The sequence below is a fragment of the Mercenaria mercenaria genome, chromosome 4 (assembly GCF_021730395.1).
Source record: "Mercenaria mercenaria strain notata chromosome 4, MADL_Memer_1, whole genome shotgun sequence".
Taxonomy (NCBI): domain Eukaryota; kingdom Metazoa; phylum Mollusca; class Bivalvia; order Venerida; family Veneridae; genus Mercenaria; species Mercenaria mercenaria.
In genome coordinates, this window is record NC_069364.1 from 32021476 (window position 1) to 32038111 (window position 16636).

At 36.7% G+C, this 16636-nt stretch overlaps 1 protein-coding gene across 1 annotated transcript in view; it reads right to left on the minus strand.

Annotated features, from left to right (window-relative positions):
- The window catches only part of LOC128556590 (NADP-dependent malic enzyme-like), a 44961-nt gene extending 29127 nt beyond the window's left edge, over positions 1-15834 (minus strand). The window contains exon 1 of the mRNA XM_053542126.1: positions 15720-15834. Coding sequence (XP_053398101.1) covers positions 15720-15781 — 62 coding nt within the window. The 5' untranslated portion in view covers positions 15782-15834. The remainder of the gene's footprint in view (positions 1-15719) is intronic.
- Positions 15835-16636: the final 802 nt, after the last annotated feature.

Consider the following 16636-nt stretch of genomic DNA (forward strand, 5'->3'; position numbering starts at 1 on the left):
TTGATTTTGAAAAACTGGGGTGTGTTCAAAAATGGTTCTTTTTCTTATTTCATAAATGAAAGAGACCAGAGATCAAAACTTACCAAACAAGAGGACCATGATGGTCCTGAATCGCTCACCTGTCCAAACATGACCCAGTTTTGAACTGAGAATGACATCGTTTTTTTTCTATTATTTGACATAGTGACCTAGTTTTTGAGCTCATGTGACCCAGTTTTGAACCTGACCTAGATATCATCAAGATGAACATTCAGACCAACTTTCATACAGATCCAATGAAAAATATGGCCTCTAGAGAGGTCACAAGTTTTTTTCATTATTTGACCTACTGACCTAGTTATTGAAGGCACATGACCCAGTTTCAAACCTGACCTAGATATCATCAACGTGAACATTCTTACCAATTTTCATGAAGATCCATTCAAAAGTATGGCCTCTAGAGAGGTCACAAGGTTTTTCTATTTTTAGATCTAATGACCTAGTTTTTGACCGCAGCTGACCCAGTTTCTAAGCTGATCTAGATATCATCAAGATGAACATTCAGACCAACTTTCATACAGATCCCATGAAAAATATGGCCTCTACAGAGGTCACAAGGTTTTTCTATTATTTGACCTACTGACCTAGTTTTTGATGGCACATGACCCAGTTTCGAACTTGACCTAGATATCATCAAGGTGAACATTCTGACCAATTTTCATGAAGATCTTGTGAAAAATATGGCCTCTAGAGAGGTCACAAGGTTTTTCTATTTTTAGACCTACTGACCTAGTTTTTAACCATAGTTGACCCAGTTTCGAACTTGGCCTAGATATCATCAAGATGAACATTCAGACCAACCTTCATGCAGTTCCCATGAAAAATATGGCCTCTAAAGAGGTCACAAGGTTTTTTTATTATTTGACCTACTGACCTAGTTACTGATGGCATGTGACCCAGTTTCGAACTTGATCTAGATATCATCAAGGTGAACATTCTGACCAACTTTCATGAAGATCCATTCAAAAGTATGACCTCTAGAGAGGTCACAAGATTTTTCTATTTTTAGACCTAATGACCTAGTTTTTGATCGCAGCTGACCCAGTTTCGAACTTGGCCTAGATATCATCAAGATGAACATTCAGACAAACTTTCATACAGATCCCATGAAAAATATGGCCTCTAGAGAGGTCACAAGGTTTTTCTATTATTTGACCTACTGACCTAGTTTTTGATGGCACGTGACCCAGTTTCAAACTTGACCTAGATATCATCAAGGTGAACATTCTGACTAATTTTCACGAAGATCTTGTGAAAAAGATGGCCTCTAGTGAGGTCACAAGGTTTTTCTATTTTTAGACCTACTGACCTAGTTTTTGACCGCACGTGACCCAGTTTCGAACATGACCTAGATATCATCAAGATGAACATTCTGACCAACTTTCATAAAGATCCCATGAAAAATGTGACCTCTAGAGAGGTCACAAGCAAAAGTTTACTCACGGACGACGGACGCTGCGCGATCACAAAAGCTCACACTGTCACTTCGTGACATGTGAGCTAAAAATTGACAATTAGATATAAAACATCACAATAGGTACCAATGCTTGACATTTGGCATCAGGAAATAGCAACTGACACTTAAAATGTTGGATGAACTGTTCAATACATGCATTAACAGTTTTACATTGTGCATGTGCCAATAAATAAGCCCAGAAGAGCTTCCATTTCTTTATAGCAAGTAAACAAAATAGACAAGGCTCTCACATATACGAACAAAAAAAGCAACTTCTGATTTCTATAAATATTTTTTAACGTAATAAAAAGGAATCAACACGTCAAATGATCTACATATGTTCGGGCAAACGATTATGTGTCAAACAAGTGAATGAACAGAAGTATTACACAGAAGCACAGAAGAACAGAAGCAATACAAAGTCCCCTACTGGAAGGATTCTCGTTTTCTCTACTGCAGTATAACTTAATGATCTGACATCTGTCAATTATGTATAAACAATATTGTACTATATATACAATATGTTATACAGATCACTTGGATTAGAATTTGCATATACAAAACTCTACAGTTGTTAATTTTTTCATAACATCATTAAATATAACAAGGCAGTCTGAAAGACAGCTATATCTCCCGCCAATGTTATGGATAGTGAAAGGGTTGATGGTATTGGGTGGAAGCACTGACGTTGATTATATTTTATAGTCCATGTATGATGACATCAATGAATTTGAAAATCCTTCAAAAGGTTTATGAGACACAGAGTGGACACAAAATGGAAGGCTCAAACATTTGACCTCGAGTTGTGACCTTGACCTTGAGCCAACGTGGTTGACTCATGAGTTCTGCACATTGTCTTGATGAGGTGATCATTTGACCCAAGTTTCATGAAAATCCTTCAAGGGGTTTAGGCGATACAGAGCGGACACAAAATGGAAGGCTAAAAAATCTGACCTTGAATTCTGACCTTGACCTTGAGCTGACATGGCTGACTCATGTGTTCTGTGTATCATCTTGATGAGGTGATCATTTGACCCAGTTTCTTGAAAATCTTTCAAGGGGTTTAGGAGAAACAGAGTGAACACAAAATGGAAGGCACCAACCTTTGACCTAGTTGTGACCTTGACCTTGAGCAAACATGGCTGACTCATGAGTTCTGCACATCGTCTTCAAGAGGTGATCATTTGACCAAAGTTTCATGAAAATCCGTCACGAGGTTTAAATTATATGGAGAGGACACAATTGTTACGGACGGAAGGAGACCATTGCTATAACCCCCCACCACTCGTGTCGGGGGATTAATGAATAAACTTAATGTTCTCTTTAATATTAAATAGTATTTAAGACACTGTTTGTGCTCAAGAATTGATGAATTTGTTTTACTGCTTGGGTGAATAAATAACAATAACTACCGGAAATCGCTAAAATGCTGTTCTATATGTGATTGTCTCGGACGCGAGTGAAAGCTTATACATTTGTAAATAAAATATTTACAAAACGTAATGACAACTGATCATTATCATAACTTTTACCAGCAATTACCCTATACACTGACTAGTATTACAGTAAATAATAGTACATGTATATTGATTACCAGACCTCTAGACTCCGGTTCTGGAGGTCTGGTTACTGGACCCCTAGCCACTTCCTTTTTTTACCACAACTGTTACAGCCTTCCCATTCATGTAAACATGTATGTGTTTCACACACAGATTTTACATTCCACGCAATGAAAAAGTCTCCTGAGGGTGAAATCACGAACAGAAAAATAAATACGACATCACCGTCCTTCATCAATTTTCCTTAATATTGTTGTTTACCTTTGTTGTGGTCACTAATTAAGATATTTATTCAATTCCGATGCGAGTTGACTGTTTGACTTCTTTTTCGATTCATTGTTGAAACCCGGATGCGTGACGTAGAGGACTGGTACTATAAAACTCAACAATGCAGTATCGGTAATGTACAGAAAATTTCTCTTGTGCAGTACACAGTAAACCACATGATTTTGACGTCACATAGTTGTCTGCAACAAAATGGCGCAATGAAGACTTTCTGATAAGTTTGGAACTGCAGGTGGCAGGGATCGAATTTAACTTTTTTTTCCACTAGCAAAATGGTGGGTCCCACTAGCAATTATTTCACAGCTGTTTTACGTGCTAAGTTTATTAAGTTGTTTTGTTGTTGTTTGGTTTCATATAAAAGTTTAAAGTTCAGCTCCGTTTCCCACTTTTTCACGGTTCAAACAGGCCAGAAGTTTTTTCTCGGAAATACGAACCAAAGTATTCGATGATTCTTTGGACTTTTGGCTGGTGTCGCTAGTATTTAAGGTCTCCGCGGGGCTTTTTCCCCCATAGAAACTTGTAATTTTCCTCTCCATTTCCGCAGTTGCGAATCACCGACCAAAACGAAACAAATATAGTCTAGACGCTTAATTAGATATCCGATAATTACAGGGTTCTCGGAAACGCCGAAATCGGCGTCCCTGTACGCATAATTGGTCCCGATATACGCGTGTTTATTGCAGCTTGGGAGTCCCCGGACGCACGTTTCTGCAGTGAGACGCAATGAAAATTAATTGATTACATAAACCTGTGAATACACAAGGTTTGACTCGAGAGCAAAATAAGTGGGCGGAGTCACTCGCTTGTCACCGATAGCCGCGTATAGCCAATCAGCGTTGCCCGTTTACAGTACACCGAGAGATAAGCTGCATATGTATAATTAACTCGAATGTATACATGTGATTGTCGGCGTGATTGCATAGGTGACAATTTCTAATTGTTAACGACGGATTACGTAGTGTTTGGAGTAACTCCGATTGTTTTCTCACGTACTAATTACCAGGCAGTTTTAAAGAACTTTTTTAGAACAAGAGATAATTAGGAATGAATGTCCGAGTAATTTTAAGATGCTGTCGATGCCAGTCTTAGTAACGTGATTATTTTTCTGCAAAATCGATGATGTTACTGAAGAAGCATTTATTATATGTTGATCATAGACATACTGTGCATTCTTAATGTATTTTAGACCGAATGTTTTAACTTTAATAAATATCAAAATAAAAGCAGTAATTGTTCATGTATTTTTTTTTTCACTGTATGTTTATATACGTTTCCATTTTGAAATAAAAAGGTAAAGATAAAATTATCACCATGAATTTTGTCTAACTTGATATTTTTACAAGGGGAATTTTGTCCACCTTGATAATTTCACTGGGAGATTTTGTCCAGGAAGATCAGAAACAGAAAAGGGGGGGGGGGGGGGGGGGTTGTGCAGGGGGGATTTTGTCCTACATTAATTTTTGACTACATTTTACCTTTACCTTTTCATCGCACCTTAACACTATTTGGGTGAAGAATTGTGATTACAAAATGTCTGTCGGTCTACACTTAATTTGACAGTACAATAGAGGCCTGGGTTTTGACGAAACATTTAAGTCTGTCTGCAGTCTAGTCAGTAGTTGGGACTGCAACTTTTTCAGCTTTGGGAGTCCCAAGACTGCAACTTGAAATTGCTAGTGAGAACCCTGAATTACATTTGTATAACGCGACAAGATCTACAAGCGGTCGCGTGATTATCGGTAAAATAACTACCCCAAAGGAGTTTTTAAAGAGCAAAGGACAGTTTGAGCGAATTCATCGATTTTCGAAAGTGATCGTGAAAATATTTGAGTGCCATGATTTCCTACTCGCATTTTTTATTCTTACTTGAATTTCGCGAGTTAGCGACTGCTAAATTTGATCCCTGGGTGGGAATTGCAACATGAAGACGCAGCTTCCTCAACAAAGCCCAAACAACACGAAATTGACAAACCCTTCTTGACCTGACTTTGACGAAAAATAGGTCATTGAAAGAGCATGCCTGCTAAAAAAGTCTTAAGCTGTTAAACACTTATAATGACCTCTCTTTCATCGAAGTCTGGTCACTTCTTATTACAAATTTATAATATTGTAATAAACAACAAATAATATACTTAGAAAAATGTTTCTTTTATTTGATCACTTTAATTTAAAATTGTCATCCCCACTTTTCATTCATGTTTCACCCCCAGTTTTGTTTGGCTGTCGGTGAAAACTTCCCTGGCCAAAAACTGTAGTTGGCACACTGTTAGGAAGCACTAGGCGGACAGAGTAGCGTAGGAAACCTGACAGTCTTTTACTTTCTCTAAACCCCAACACATGACCACAATTATGTATCAATATTGAATGTTTGGTATTACTATTGATGATGATGATATGTAACATTTTCTTTGAAAATGATGAGTTTTTAAAGGCATAATCCTGCATTGAACCCTCCGAAAGTGTGGACCCTTCTCAAAAAGTTTTGGCTTTACGCAGTCCTTTTCCAGAATTCAATGTATATACCAGTATACTGTCTTCTTATGGCAGTTTTAGCAGCTATTACATGGTTTTTAATTGATTAGTATTACATTTAAATTGTGATTGCCGTGTCATATTATGTTCTGCCATGTGTTAGAAATGTTTTTAGGTTAGTCTTACAAACTAGAGCTAACTGTTGTTGCTAGGAATCTGATTCTATAGGTATGGATCCGTACCTCTAGACAAGCCTGTTAGGGATTTTCTAGGGGTACGGACCTCCTTTTGTCCAGAGATTTAGGGTTATCTACATAATATTGCTTGTTGAAAATGAAAGAACAATGAAGGCTTAATCAGTATTCACCTAAAACATGCATCTAAACTCCAAATAAATACACTGTTTTGTGCCTTTTAATTTATTGTAAAATAAACTGATAACGAGCCTATCAAACTCTTGCAATTCAGCACCTATTTATATTATTATCTAACAAGATATAATTGGTATGAAAGAATTTGTTTTATAGTCAATTAACCGACACAAGTAAAAGGAACTGTTTGTTAAATCTTCCCTTTTATCTAAAGATGGTTGTCAAATATGTGAAAAACCTAACTAACCTAATTATTATTAAAGCAATTGTTAGTCACAACGTAACCTGACATTGTTTTATCTTATCTTAAATCTTTTTGTGCAACCTCGATTCCTTGTGATTTATCTGGTGTTCCTCGGTTATTTCATTTCGAAAGAAAATATAAACAATCTGGTGAACGTTGGTGTCAGTGAATCATTTAGATCCAAGTTTTAAGTGAATACTGATTAAACATTATTTGGGCTTTCATTTTCAACAAAATTTGATAGGTAAATAACCCTAAATCTCGACAAAAAGGGATCTGTACCCCTAAAAATCCCATAATAGGCGTGTTTAGAAGTACGGATTAGTACCTCTAGAATCAGGTTCTAGAGGTACGGATCTGTACCCCTAGACACTTCCTTGTTGCTCTGTCATCTTATGTTCTGTTTGTGCTAGAAATGTTTTTCGGTCAGACATACAAAATAGATCTCTTAATGCTTGTAGTTCTTTTAATCATGTCTTTCTTTTACAGCTTTTTTACTTTTGTTCCTTATAAATTTATTAATATATAATCGGTTCAAAAGCACCTGGAGTGCTTATGTTGCATTGTTACTTAAACTTTAAATACTTATCTTGCCGCCTCAAAATAAAATTGATCTTATACTGATAGCGAGCTCAAGAGCAGGCCAAAACGGCCTGTTAGAGAATGGAGCTTTACGGTAACGCAAGTATACTTTGACACTTGGTCATGGATTTTAAAAGTTTTGTCGGAAGTTATGAAAAAGCGCCTCTAGCGGAAGGACGCACTTCTCTCCACAGTGAATACAGAACTTCATTCGTTTGCTGAAAATTATTCATCAGTCAAAAACAATGCAAGAAAGACTTCCAGTTGTTTAAAAAAAATATTCTTTTCTTTTAAAAAAATTCCATCATTGGCCAGGAAATGGAAAAAATGTCATTAACTATAATAAAGCCACAAGAACGCGGCGACTATGTATTGACATCACCGTGACACCAGCTGCCTTCTGAGAAATTTTGCAACATATGATATTCGATGTTACAGGTATGATGACACTAAATGTTGACTTTCTTTTCAAGTGAATAGGTTCTCGCAAATTTTTTAGAGTAGCGAATAGTTTTTTAGTTGCAACAAAGAGCTAAAAAAATAAATAGATCGGCAACTTGAAAGGCATATAGAGCAAATCTCGCCAAAATTCTGTGGCAACTGAATGAGATCTCGTTGTAGTAAGCGTCTGTTGATTTGATCATGTTGATCAAGTCAGCAAACACTTTGAAATAACTTTCTATCAGATTGTTTGTTTATAATGATAATGGTGCTTTTTTTAATGTTGTTAGTATTTTCTACACGGGGACGGAATTAATTTTTGATTAGAAGTTTGAGAAATCAACAGTTGTCGTTTGAAAAATGGACTAGATTCGGTTTATTACGCACTGGCCATACCGCCAGTTTTATACTTCAGGAAGCATCTGTTGATTTGATCACGACTGCTCAAGTCGGCAAACGCTTTGAAAGAAGATAACGCGCTAACACGGGATTATCTCCAGTTTCCATTCTGTGTATTTTATAGTTGAAAGTGGCTATTACTACGGTCCCGTAAGAATAGCCTCACAGGCTATTCCTACGGCTCTCCCGTAAGAATAGTGAAATAGTCCGCAGGTGGCTATTCCTACGGCTCTAAAGACAGTTTTGTATGTCCATCTTGTACTGCATTGTACTGAATTATTTCAACCGGTATATTTTCGAACAAATTGTTTACTTTTCAGTATCACATCGAGAGAACAGGAAGTGGTTTCGAATATAGGAGGAAAAGGCTATTTAATATTGTTGTCATCGAATGATATATATATGTAGAGATATATGCAACAATTCAACAAATGTATTGTCTATTGATAATAGTGTGAGTAATAAATATGTCATTTTTTGAAGTTTACATTTGATGTTTTCAATATCATGTTACATGTTGCATGTTTTATGTTCCCTTCATTTCTCGGTGATAAGACATATAAGAGAAGAGAATTAAAGATTGACCATATTGAGAGAGTTTCTTTCGTGAAAATGTACGGTCCTAAAAAGGATAAGGCCTTAAAACACTTGCCTTAAAACAGAATACATTAAAATTTCAGCACATTCAAACAAGACTGCAAAGCTGAAATACGCCTGCGCGCATCGGCCGACAATCAGGAACTGGTCGTCTTTCCTGTTTACGGACGTTGGTTTCCCGCGCTTTGTTTAAATACACTGCCATAAGAAATAATTCTAAAAAGAAAGCCGTTCAATTGATTTTTTTTTTATTATTATTTCTTGAAATCGGTATGCAAGAAAAAGGTTCTGTCAATGGTTATAGGTGCAGATGGAAATTATCCGGCTCTCAGGTAACTGTTTAGGCGGTAACTCGGCTGCAAGGGAGCCGCCTAAACAGTTACCCTCGAGGCCGGATATTCCCATCTGCACCTACAACCAGTGGAAGAATCTTATAGTCTTTTGAGCCGTAGGAATAGCCACCTGCGGGCTATTTCACTATTCTTACGGGAGAGCCTAAGGAATAGCCTGTGAGGCTATTCTTACGGGACCGTTGGAATAGCCTGTGAGGCTATTCTTATGGGACCGTAGGAATAGCCACTTCCTTTATAGTTCTTTGGTTGCAAATATATTTTTTGTTAAACCAGATTTCTTTGAGCTCGCTTTAAGGCTGTTGTATTTTGGTAAGAAAATCATCTACCCAGTGTAGGACTTGAACCTAAGACCCCCTGCTTGCAAGTCAGGTGCTCTACCAACTGAGCTAACCGGGCTCCTGGTCGGTTTCTCCTGGTCTACCAGAAGCCTCAAATCACTACAAGGCTTTACCTTATTTCATATTAATCGTTTTGTAGATTAAAAATGATGTTTTTACGTGCTGTTTAATTTTCATGTAAGACAACACTTCAGTGTTGTTTGATTTTTTTTCTCAAAATGCAAGGCTAAGGCTACTGCGACAAGGTCACCTAATTAGTGTACATCAAAACTGTCGCATTTCACAAATTGTCTGCATAAAAGATGAAAATAGCCATACTTTGAATGCAGTAAGGTCGCTGTCAACCGTTTTGAAGCAATATTCAGCATATTTAAGGCCATCACAGCAATTTAAACATCAATATTTTCCCTAAGCCGGTGAATATTTTTTCCCATTCGGTTGACCTTGACCCGGTGATAATGTAAATTTTTTGAAATGTGCAATGCGGTATATGCATAAAGTACGAAAAGGATTTAATATACGAAAGGGACATATTTTTTTCAACTTAATTAATTACATATTGAATGATGGATTCTTGTTATTCACTGAATTGTCTAGTCTTTTGAGTATCCAGTAGTGTCTTATTACTAGTATTATATTTGTCAAGTCAAAGAAGTATAAAATACTTATATATATATTTTTTTATAACTCTTTGGTCAAGTTTATCAAATCTGAAACCAGACCAAGCTGCGGGACAGGATAACATAAAGTCACTTGTCCTAAAAGAACTTCGAAATGAGATTGTTAAAGTTATTAAAGTTATTTTTCAAAAATCTTTCATTTTAGATATATTGCCGAAAGTATGGACACCAGCAAATGTTTGTCCCCTTTTTAAAAATGAGATAGAGCAAACCCCGCAAATAACCGTCCCAAAATCAACTGAAGAAGCTGTTACATCTGGAGTACCACTTGGGCCTTATTATTTTTATGCCCCCGAAGGTGGACAAATTAAAATCGCACTGTCCGTCCGTGAGTCCGTGCGTCCGGTAAATTCGTGTCCGGGCTGTAAAGGGATTTTGAAATAACTTGGCATAAATGTTCACCACAATGAGATGGCGTGTCATGCGCAAGACCCAGACCCCTAGCTCCAAGGTCAAGGTCACACTTAGAAGTCAAAGGTTAACATGGTCTGTTTCGTGTCCGGTCCATAACTCTGCCATTCATGAAGGGATTTTGAAACAACTTGGCATAAATGTTACCTATAATGAGATGATGTGTCATGCACAAGACCCAGACCTCTAGCTCCAAGGTCAGCTTATAAGTCAAGGGTTAACAGGGTATGTTTCGTGTCCGGTCCATAACTCTGCCATTCATTAAGGGATTTTGAAATTACTTCACATAAATGTCCCACATAATGAGACGACGTGTCATGACCAAGACCCAGACCCCTAGCTCCAAGGTCAAGATCACTTAGAGGTCAAAGGTTAACATGGTCTGTTTCTTGTCCGGTCCATAACTCTGCCATTGATGAAGGGATTTTAAAATTACTTGGCATAAGTGTTCCCTATAATGAGATGAGGTGTCACGTGCAAGACCCAGACCCCTAGCTCCAAGGTCAAGGTCATACTTATAAGTCAAGGGTGTTTCTTGTCTGGTCCATAACTCTGCCATTTATCAAGGGATTTAAAAATAATTTGACATAAATGTTAACCATATTGAGAAGATGTGTCACGCTTAGGACCGAGGCCTTTTAGGTCAAGGTCAAGGTCACAAAATGATATGTGATTTTTTGTGCAAACAACTGTGGCATTCTTGGGTCTACTTCGGGGATTTTTGTCACCAATAGTGACAGCTCTTGTTATAATATATATTTAACCTTCCCGAAACCCTCAAATCACAAGTTCGCTTATTTGCAGATGACACTGCTGTCTACTCTACTATTTGTGGCACTCCAGATTCCCACATTCTACAAGAAGACCTAATTAATTTGGAAAAATGGGGAAGAAAAGTGGGAAATGGAGTTTAATCCAGGTAAATGTACTGTCTTAAAAATTACTAGACTTGCATCAGTCGTTAGAGTCATTAATTAAATGCAAGGCACTTGGCAATAAAATCAATCCTCTCTGATAGCACTTTCTGAAAAAAAATACAGTATCTCTTGCCTCTGTCGAGATGAGCCTAGAGAGAAAATGGTTTTCCGAGAAAATATCAGTGTCAATATGAAGAAAGACATTAATATTTTTACAGATTATTTGATCTCAACATACTTTGTAAGTCTAAAACATTACTAGAAATAAGGAAAAAATAAAGTTTAACTATGTACTTCATGGTCATATTTTAGAAACAGTTTATGATGCAAAACACCTAGGCCTTGACATCTCTAATTACCTCTCCTGGAATAAACATATAAATAGAATAACATCTAACTCTAATTAAGAAATAATATATCTCATCGGTGATTTGTCGCTGAATAAATCACTGCTTGGAGTTCAGATGCGAAGAAATTATATCACGAGGGCGTAGCCCGAGTGATATAATGCTACGCATCTGAACGACAAACAGTGATTTATTCAAGAGCAAATCACTAAATGAGATATATTATTTCGATTCTACCACGTTATCAAGGACTTTAAAGTACACCTTGTCGACATGCATTAAATATTTGCCCGTTTTCAATCGGGTTCTTTTCCAACGCGCCGTTACACCGCTTGACGCTATGACGTAATAGTTGTGACGTCAGAACAGTGAATTGTTGTTTAATAAATCACTGTCTCCAGCCTTCTTTGTTTAATAAGAAAATGAATCGGATCGTGTTAGAATAAAACTTTTGTCATTCTTCGCAGGAACATCATCACCAAAAATGAGAAGATCAAACAACTTGCCTATGAGACTCTTGTCAGACCGCAATTGGAATACTTTTCATCTGGCTGGACCCCTTACACCCAGTTTAATATTGACAAAATTGAAAAAGTCCAACGTAGATCTGTCCACTGGGTTAAAAGTATTTATCCATATCAGGACAGTTAATCTCTATGAGAAGCAGATTGTGTGTCAGACTTTAGAAGATAGAAGAACTGAGACAAGACTTATGGAGACTGTGGAGTTTCCACTTTTTCTAGTTTATTACTCTTTGTAAAATTGTTAACCATTTAGTAGAAGTTCCTCTGCCGTCACACATTGAGCGCCCCATGAGAATGACCCGCCGTATGTATTCCTTACCATATAGACAGGACCATACCGCTGCCAATTATTTCAAGTTTTCCTTTCTCCCTTATATGGTGGTGATATGGAACAGCCTTCCTTCATATGTCGTCTTGCAAGCTGATCTTGATAGATTCAAGCAGGCCCTGCACTCCTACTACTGTCCCCAGATAGATAGATACTGAAGCAGAGTTTTTAATGTTTTAACTCACCTGATGACGCCCTGTCATCTTTTAACTATCACTTTTGACACCTCTTGTCAATTATTTGTTTTAACTTTTTCTCGCACTGACGCGCAGCTTCTAGTAAAATCAGAAAGGGGAGTTGAGCAGAATCATTAGATAGATAGAAAGAATGGCCATCTTTTTATTTAATGAACGATCTCGACTTTCTGTGTAAATCGTTTTGGCAGAAACGTTAGTGCTTTGGTGATATTGATTTAATATTAGCTACTTTTTGACTGTGATTCCTCTTACTGCTTTTTGAAGGTGGTCAATCACATTTGAGTAACATTTTGAGACATTTTTTATTTTTAGTACATTCTGTTAGAAATTTATTTAAGGAATAAATGGACCCATTCAAAGATTTATATCCCTATTAGCATTGTGTGTTTTATCATTTTTTTAATGGAATTTTGTAATTACTTCCCTTTAATACAAAAATACTAAAAAAGTGGACTATTTCTTTTGATTTCAATATAATTTATAATTTTACACTTGCATTTGATACATATACGATATTTATACAATCTGAACCAAAAGGCAAGTTTTAGAACAGTGTATAGCTTCGGAATTCATATATTTCCAGTATATCCTGGTTGCGCAACCAAGATAAGTAAAGGGAGGTGATAATATATTTACAAACTTGCATATCTAATGAATTTCGGCTTAATACATATTTTTAATGTAGATATTTGACAAATATAATATGAAAGTTCTAATATTCATTTGACTTCTTTGGCAAATTTTGTTTATAAAATTTATACATAAGCTAAAATAACTATATCAATCAAAGGAAGAAAATCAAATTTTGAAAATACCTCCAGTGAAATTCTAACACGAACTAAGCAGTCAGTGAACACAAATAATGCAAAAAGATCATTTGTTAAACTTTCAACCAAATCCATTACTTGATCAAAATCTGATTAACCACTTTTAATGTGCTCTTCTTATAATGATATATTCCTTGTCAAACCTTTTTTCTCAATTATGTTGGTATAATTTTGATATTTGTTAAAGTCAGAGGCTAATTATGTTGTTTGTATTTATGCTCGACTATAGATATAATCTGGTATCTAGTATCCATAAAATAAATTTGCGATAAAACAATACAACGTGAATGAGCTTTTTAGCCGTTTACTTGTTCGGCTGTCGAGAATCTTTTATTGTTCCAGTAATATGAAGTTTATTCAGTTGGTCATATCATAACATCGAAAGCAAATAACTCTCTTCTAAAGATTCTGTATCTTTACATCTTTTCATATACGTAGAAGGACCACTTCTGGTATGTATTCTGTTGGCAAAAGTCTAGAAACGGTGCGGGAAGGCTTTCTTAAAACCATTGTTTGTTTGTTTTGGGTTTAACGCCGTTTTTCAACAGTATTTCAGTCATGCCCGTCGTTACATGACAAACCTGTTCTCCGCAAGTAGCTGCTAACTTGCCCACATGAATTATCAGAGGTGGAGGACGAATGATTTCAGACACAATGTCTTTTACAAAATCGTCACGGAGAACATACGCTCCGCTCGGAGATCGAACTCGCGATCCCGCGATCCGTAGACCAACGCTCTCCCTACTGAGATAAGCGGACGGGCTCTCTTAAAACCATTGAGATGACCAGGTGGTTCCAGTGCACTGGTGTTTCCACGAAAAAAAGAGTTCTTTTCTTATCGGACAGAAAAATCTCTATTTTTAGAAATGCTGGAAAATCTAATCTCACATGGGTTATCCCACACTCCTGTGACGGACTACTTCATGCGCTGAATATACATATTATTTAGGTAAAATAATTAAAAATCAGATACTTTTATCTTTTCTCTCCGTTCCTTATAGTGTATTTCTCGATTCAAAATTCATTACTTTATGATAAGAACGTACCGTTACGCTACAAACGATAAAACTAAAGCGGAACTTTGTTATTGTGCGTCACTGAAATGTCACGACGTCACTTCTGCTTACGGACGTCAACTTCCCGCGTTTTAAATAGTTTCATATTTCATGTTTGTTTTTATTGTTTCTGTTGTGGTAAGTGAGAAATAGAATTCATCATTGGTGTTCGGTGAAGATCGGAAATCCCAACCCTCGGGCTCACCGCTCAAGTCTTAAACTCGGCACAGCCTCGTTTAAGACTTGAGCGGTGCGCCCTCGGGTTGGGATTTTCTGATCTTAACCGAAGACCAATGACAGATTCTCTATATCTATCCAGCTATCTTCTTGCAGAGGTAAGTGACATGTTTATTGCAGTGTCATCTGCAAATAGACGCACTTTAGACTTGATATTTTGTGGGAGGTAATTTATGTATGCAAGGAAGAGATGGACCCAAGCACGGACCCCTGCGGAACTCCCGAAGAGACAGTATGACATCAGAGCATGTACCGTTAAAGGCCGGATTACGGATTAAAGCCGGTTGTCGAGAAAGCTCTTAATCCATTTCAGGGTTTCGCCACGAACATCATAGCTGTGTACATATATTTTGAACAGGACTTTCTCACGGCTCACTTTATCAAATGCTTTCTTAAAATCTAATAATATTAGGTTCATCTGTTGTTTGTTGTACTCTGATTTGACAAGGTAATTTAAAAGCATAATTAGTTATGTAACACAGGATCTTTTTCTCGGAAACCATGCTGGAGATGGTACATAATGCCAAGGCTTCTAAAGTGTTTTGTAATTGATGAGGACATTGTATGCTCCAGAGCTTTGCAAAGTACACATGTAAGGAATATGGGCGTGTAGTTGGCTGGGCCTGACCTGTCGCCATTCTTGTGGATGAGGGTTACATTTGCATTTTTTCACTGGGAAGCTATAGATCCCTCATCAGTGGACTTTTGAAAGCTAATTTCAAGGATTGTTGACAGTTCATTTGAAAGTGTTTTAAGAATGGTGGGCTTGATCTTGTCTGGCCCACATGCCTTATGAAGGTTGAGATTTGATAGGAGGTTTTCTATGCCATTGGCATTTACATGGATATTTGGCATTTTCGGGTAGTTTTGACGTTTGACTGTCTTCTTGCAGAGGATACTAAGTTTAGAAGTGATTTTGAGCTAAAAACCGACTGGAATTGCTTAGTTAGAGCTGTTTATACTGATTTGTGTAAGTATTTGGAATTACATAGGGAAGACAGTTATTTGATGTTTGTCTGACTAATATGTTTGACAGTGAAAAATCTGTATATGATCTCACTTATCTAGATGTCTGTTGGATTTGACTGCCACGAAATTATTAGGGTCCACTGCCGGCACCATACCCCTTCTGTCTTGTAGAGCATCACCAGACGGTCTTATAGGGAGTCGAGTTTCCGAGTGTTGAGCATCTTCGTTACACACCCTTCTTCTTAAGATATGCAATTATTTAGGCTGAAACGAGCACCCAGTCGTTAAGCTTTTCCAATTTATAATTATCTTTCTTTAAGTATGGGTCCCATAGTCTAGTTGCGATCTTACTTAGGCAATAAAAGCTGTTTTTCTACATTTTAATGGAAAATGTTTCAAATTTCGTCTCGCGAAACGAAGTGTTGAGTTAGCAATTTTGCAAATGTGGTTTGACCATGTTTAATCATACATAAGTAGTTGAAGATACGGGTTAGAACCCACATGTTTCAGAAGTTGTTCAGTTCACAGAAGTTGTTCAGTTCATAGAAGTGAGCAGATTTACTTTTTACACTTAGGATGTAACACTTTTTTGCGTGGAATTTTTGTTTTAGCAGGAATTTAACCTTTTGACCTATTCTTAACATTTAAATGTAACAGTTTTACATGAAAAGTATGATGCAGTTTTCTGCAATACAATAATGTGCAAACGGTTTATTTATAAAATAAGAAAAAAAAAAACATTTGATGGTATTAAATTTTGCGCTAAAATATTCTAGGAAACAAATAAAATATCTAGAAAATATTATGTTTTGTTTCAATCTTTTCAGAAAAAAATGCACCAATTTCTTGGAAAGTTTACAATATTATCTTAATAGCTACCTAGCTATCTCGTGGCAGAAATATGCCACCATTTTTGCTAAACTGCAATAATTTGTTTCATTTATGTATCATTTTAATGCTAATAACGGAAGTTTCCGATTAATTTTTGAAAATTACCCGTTATGATTA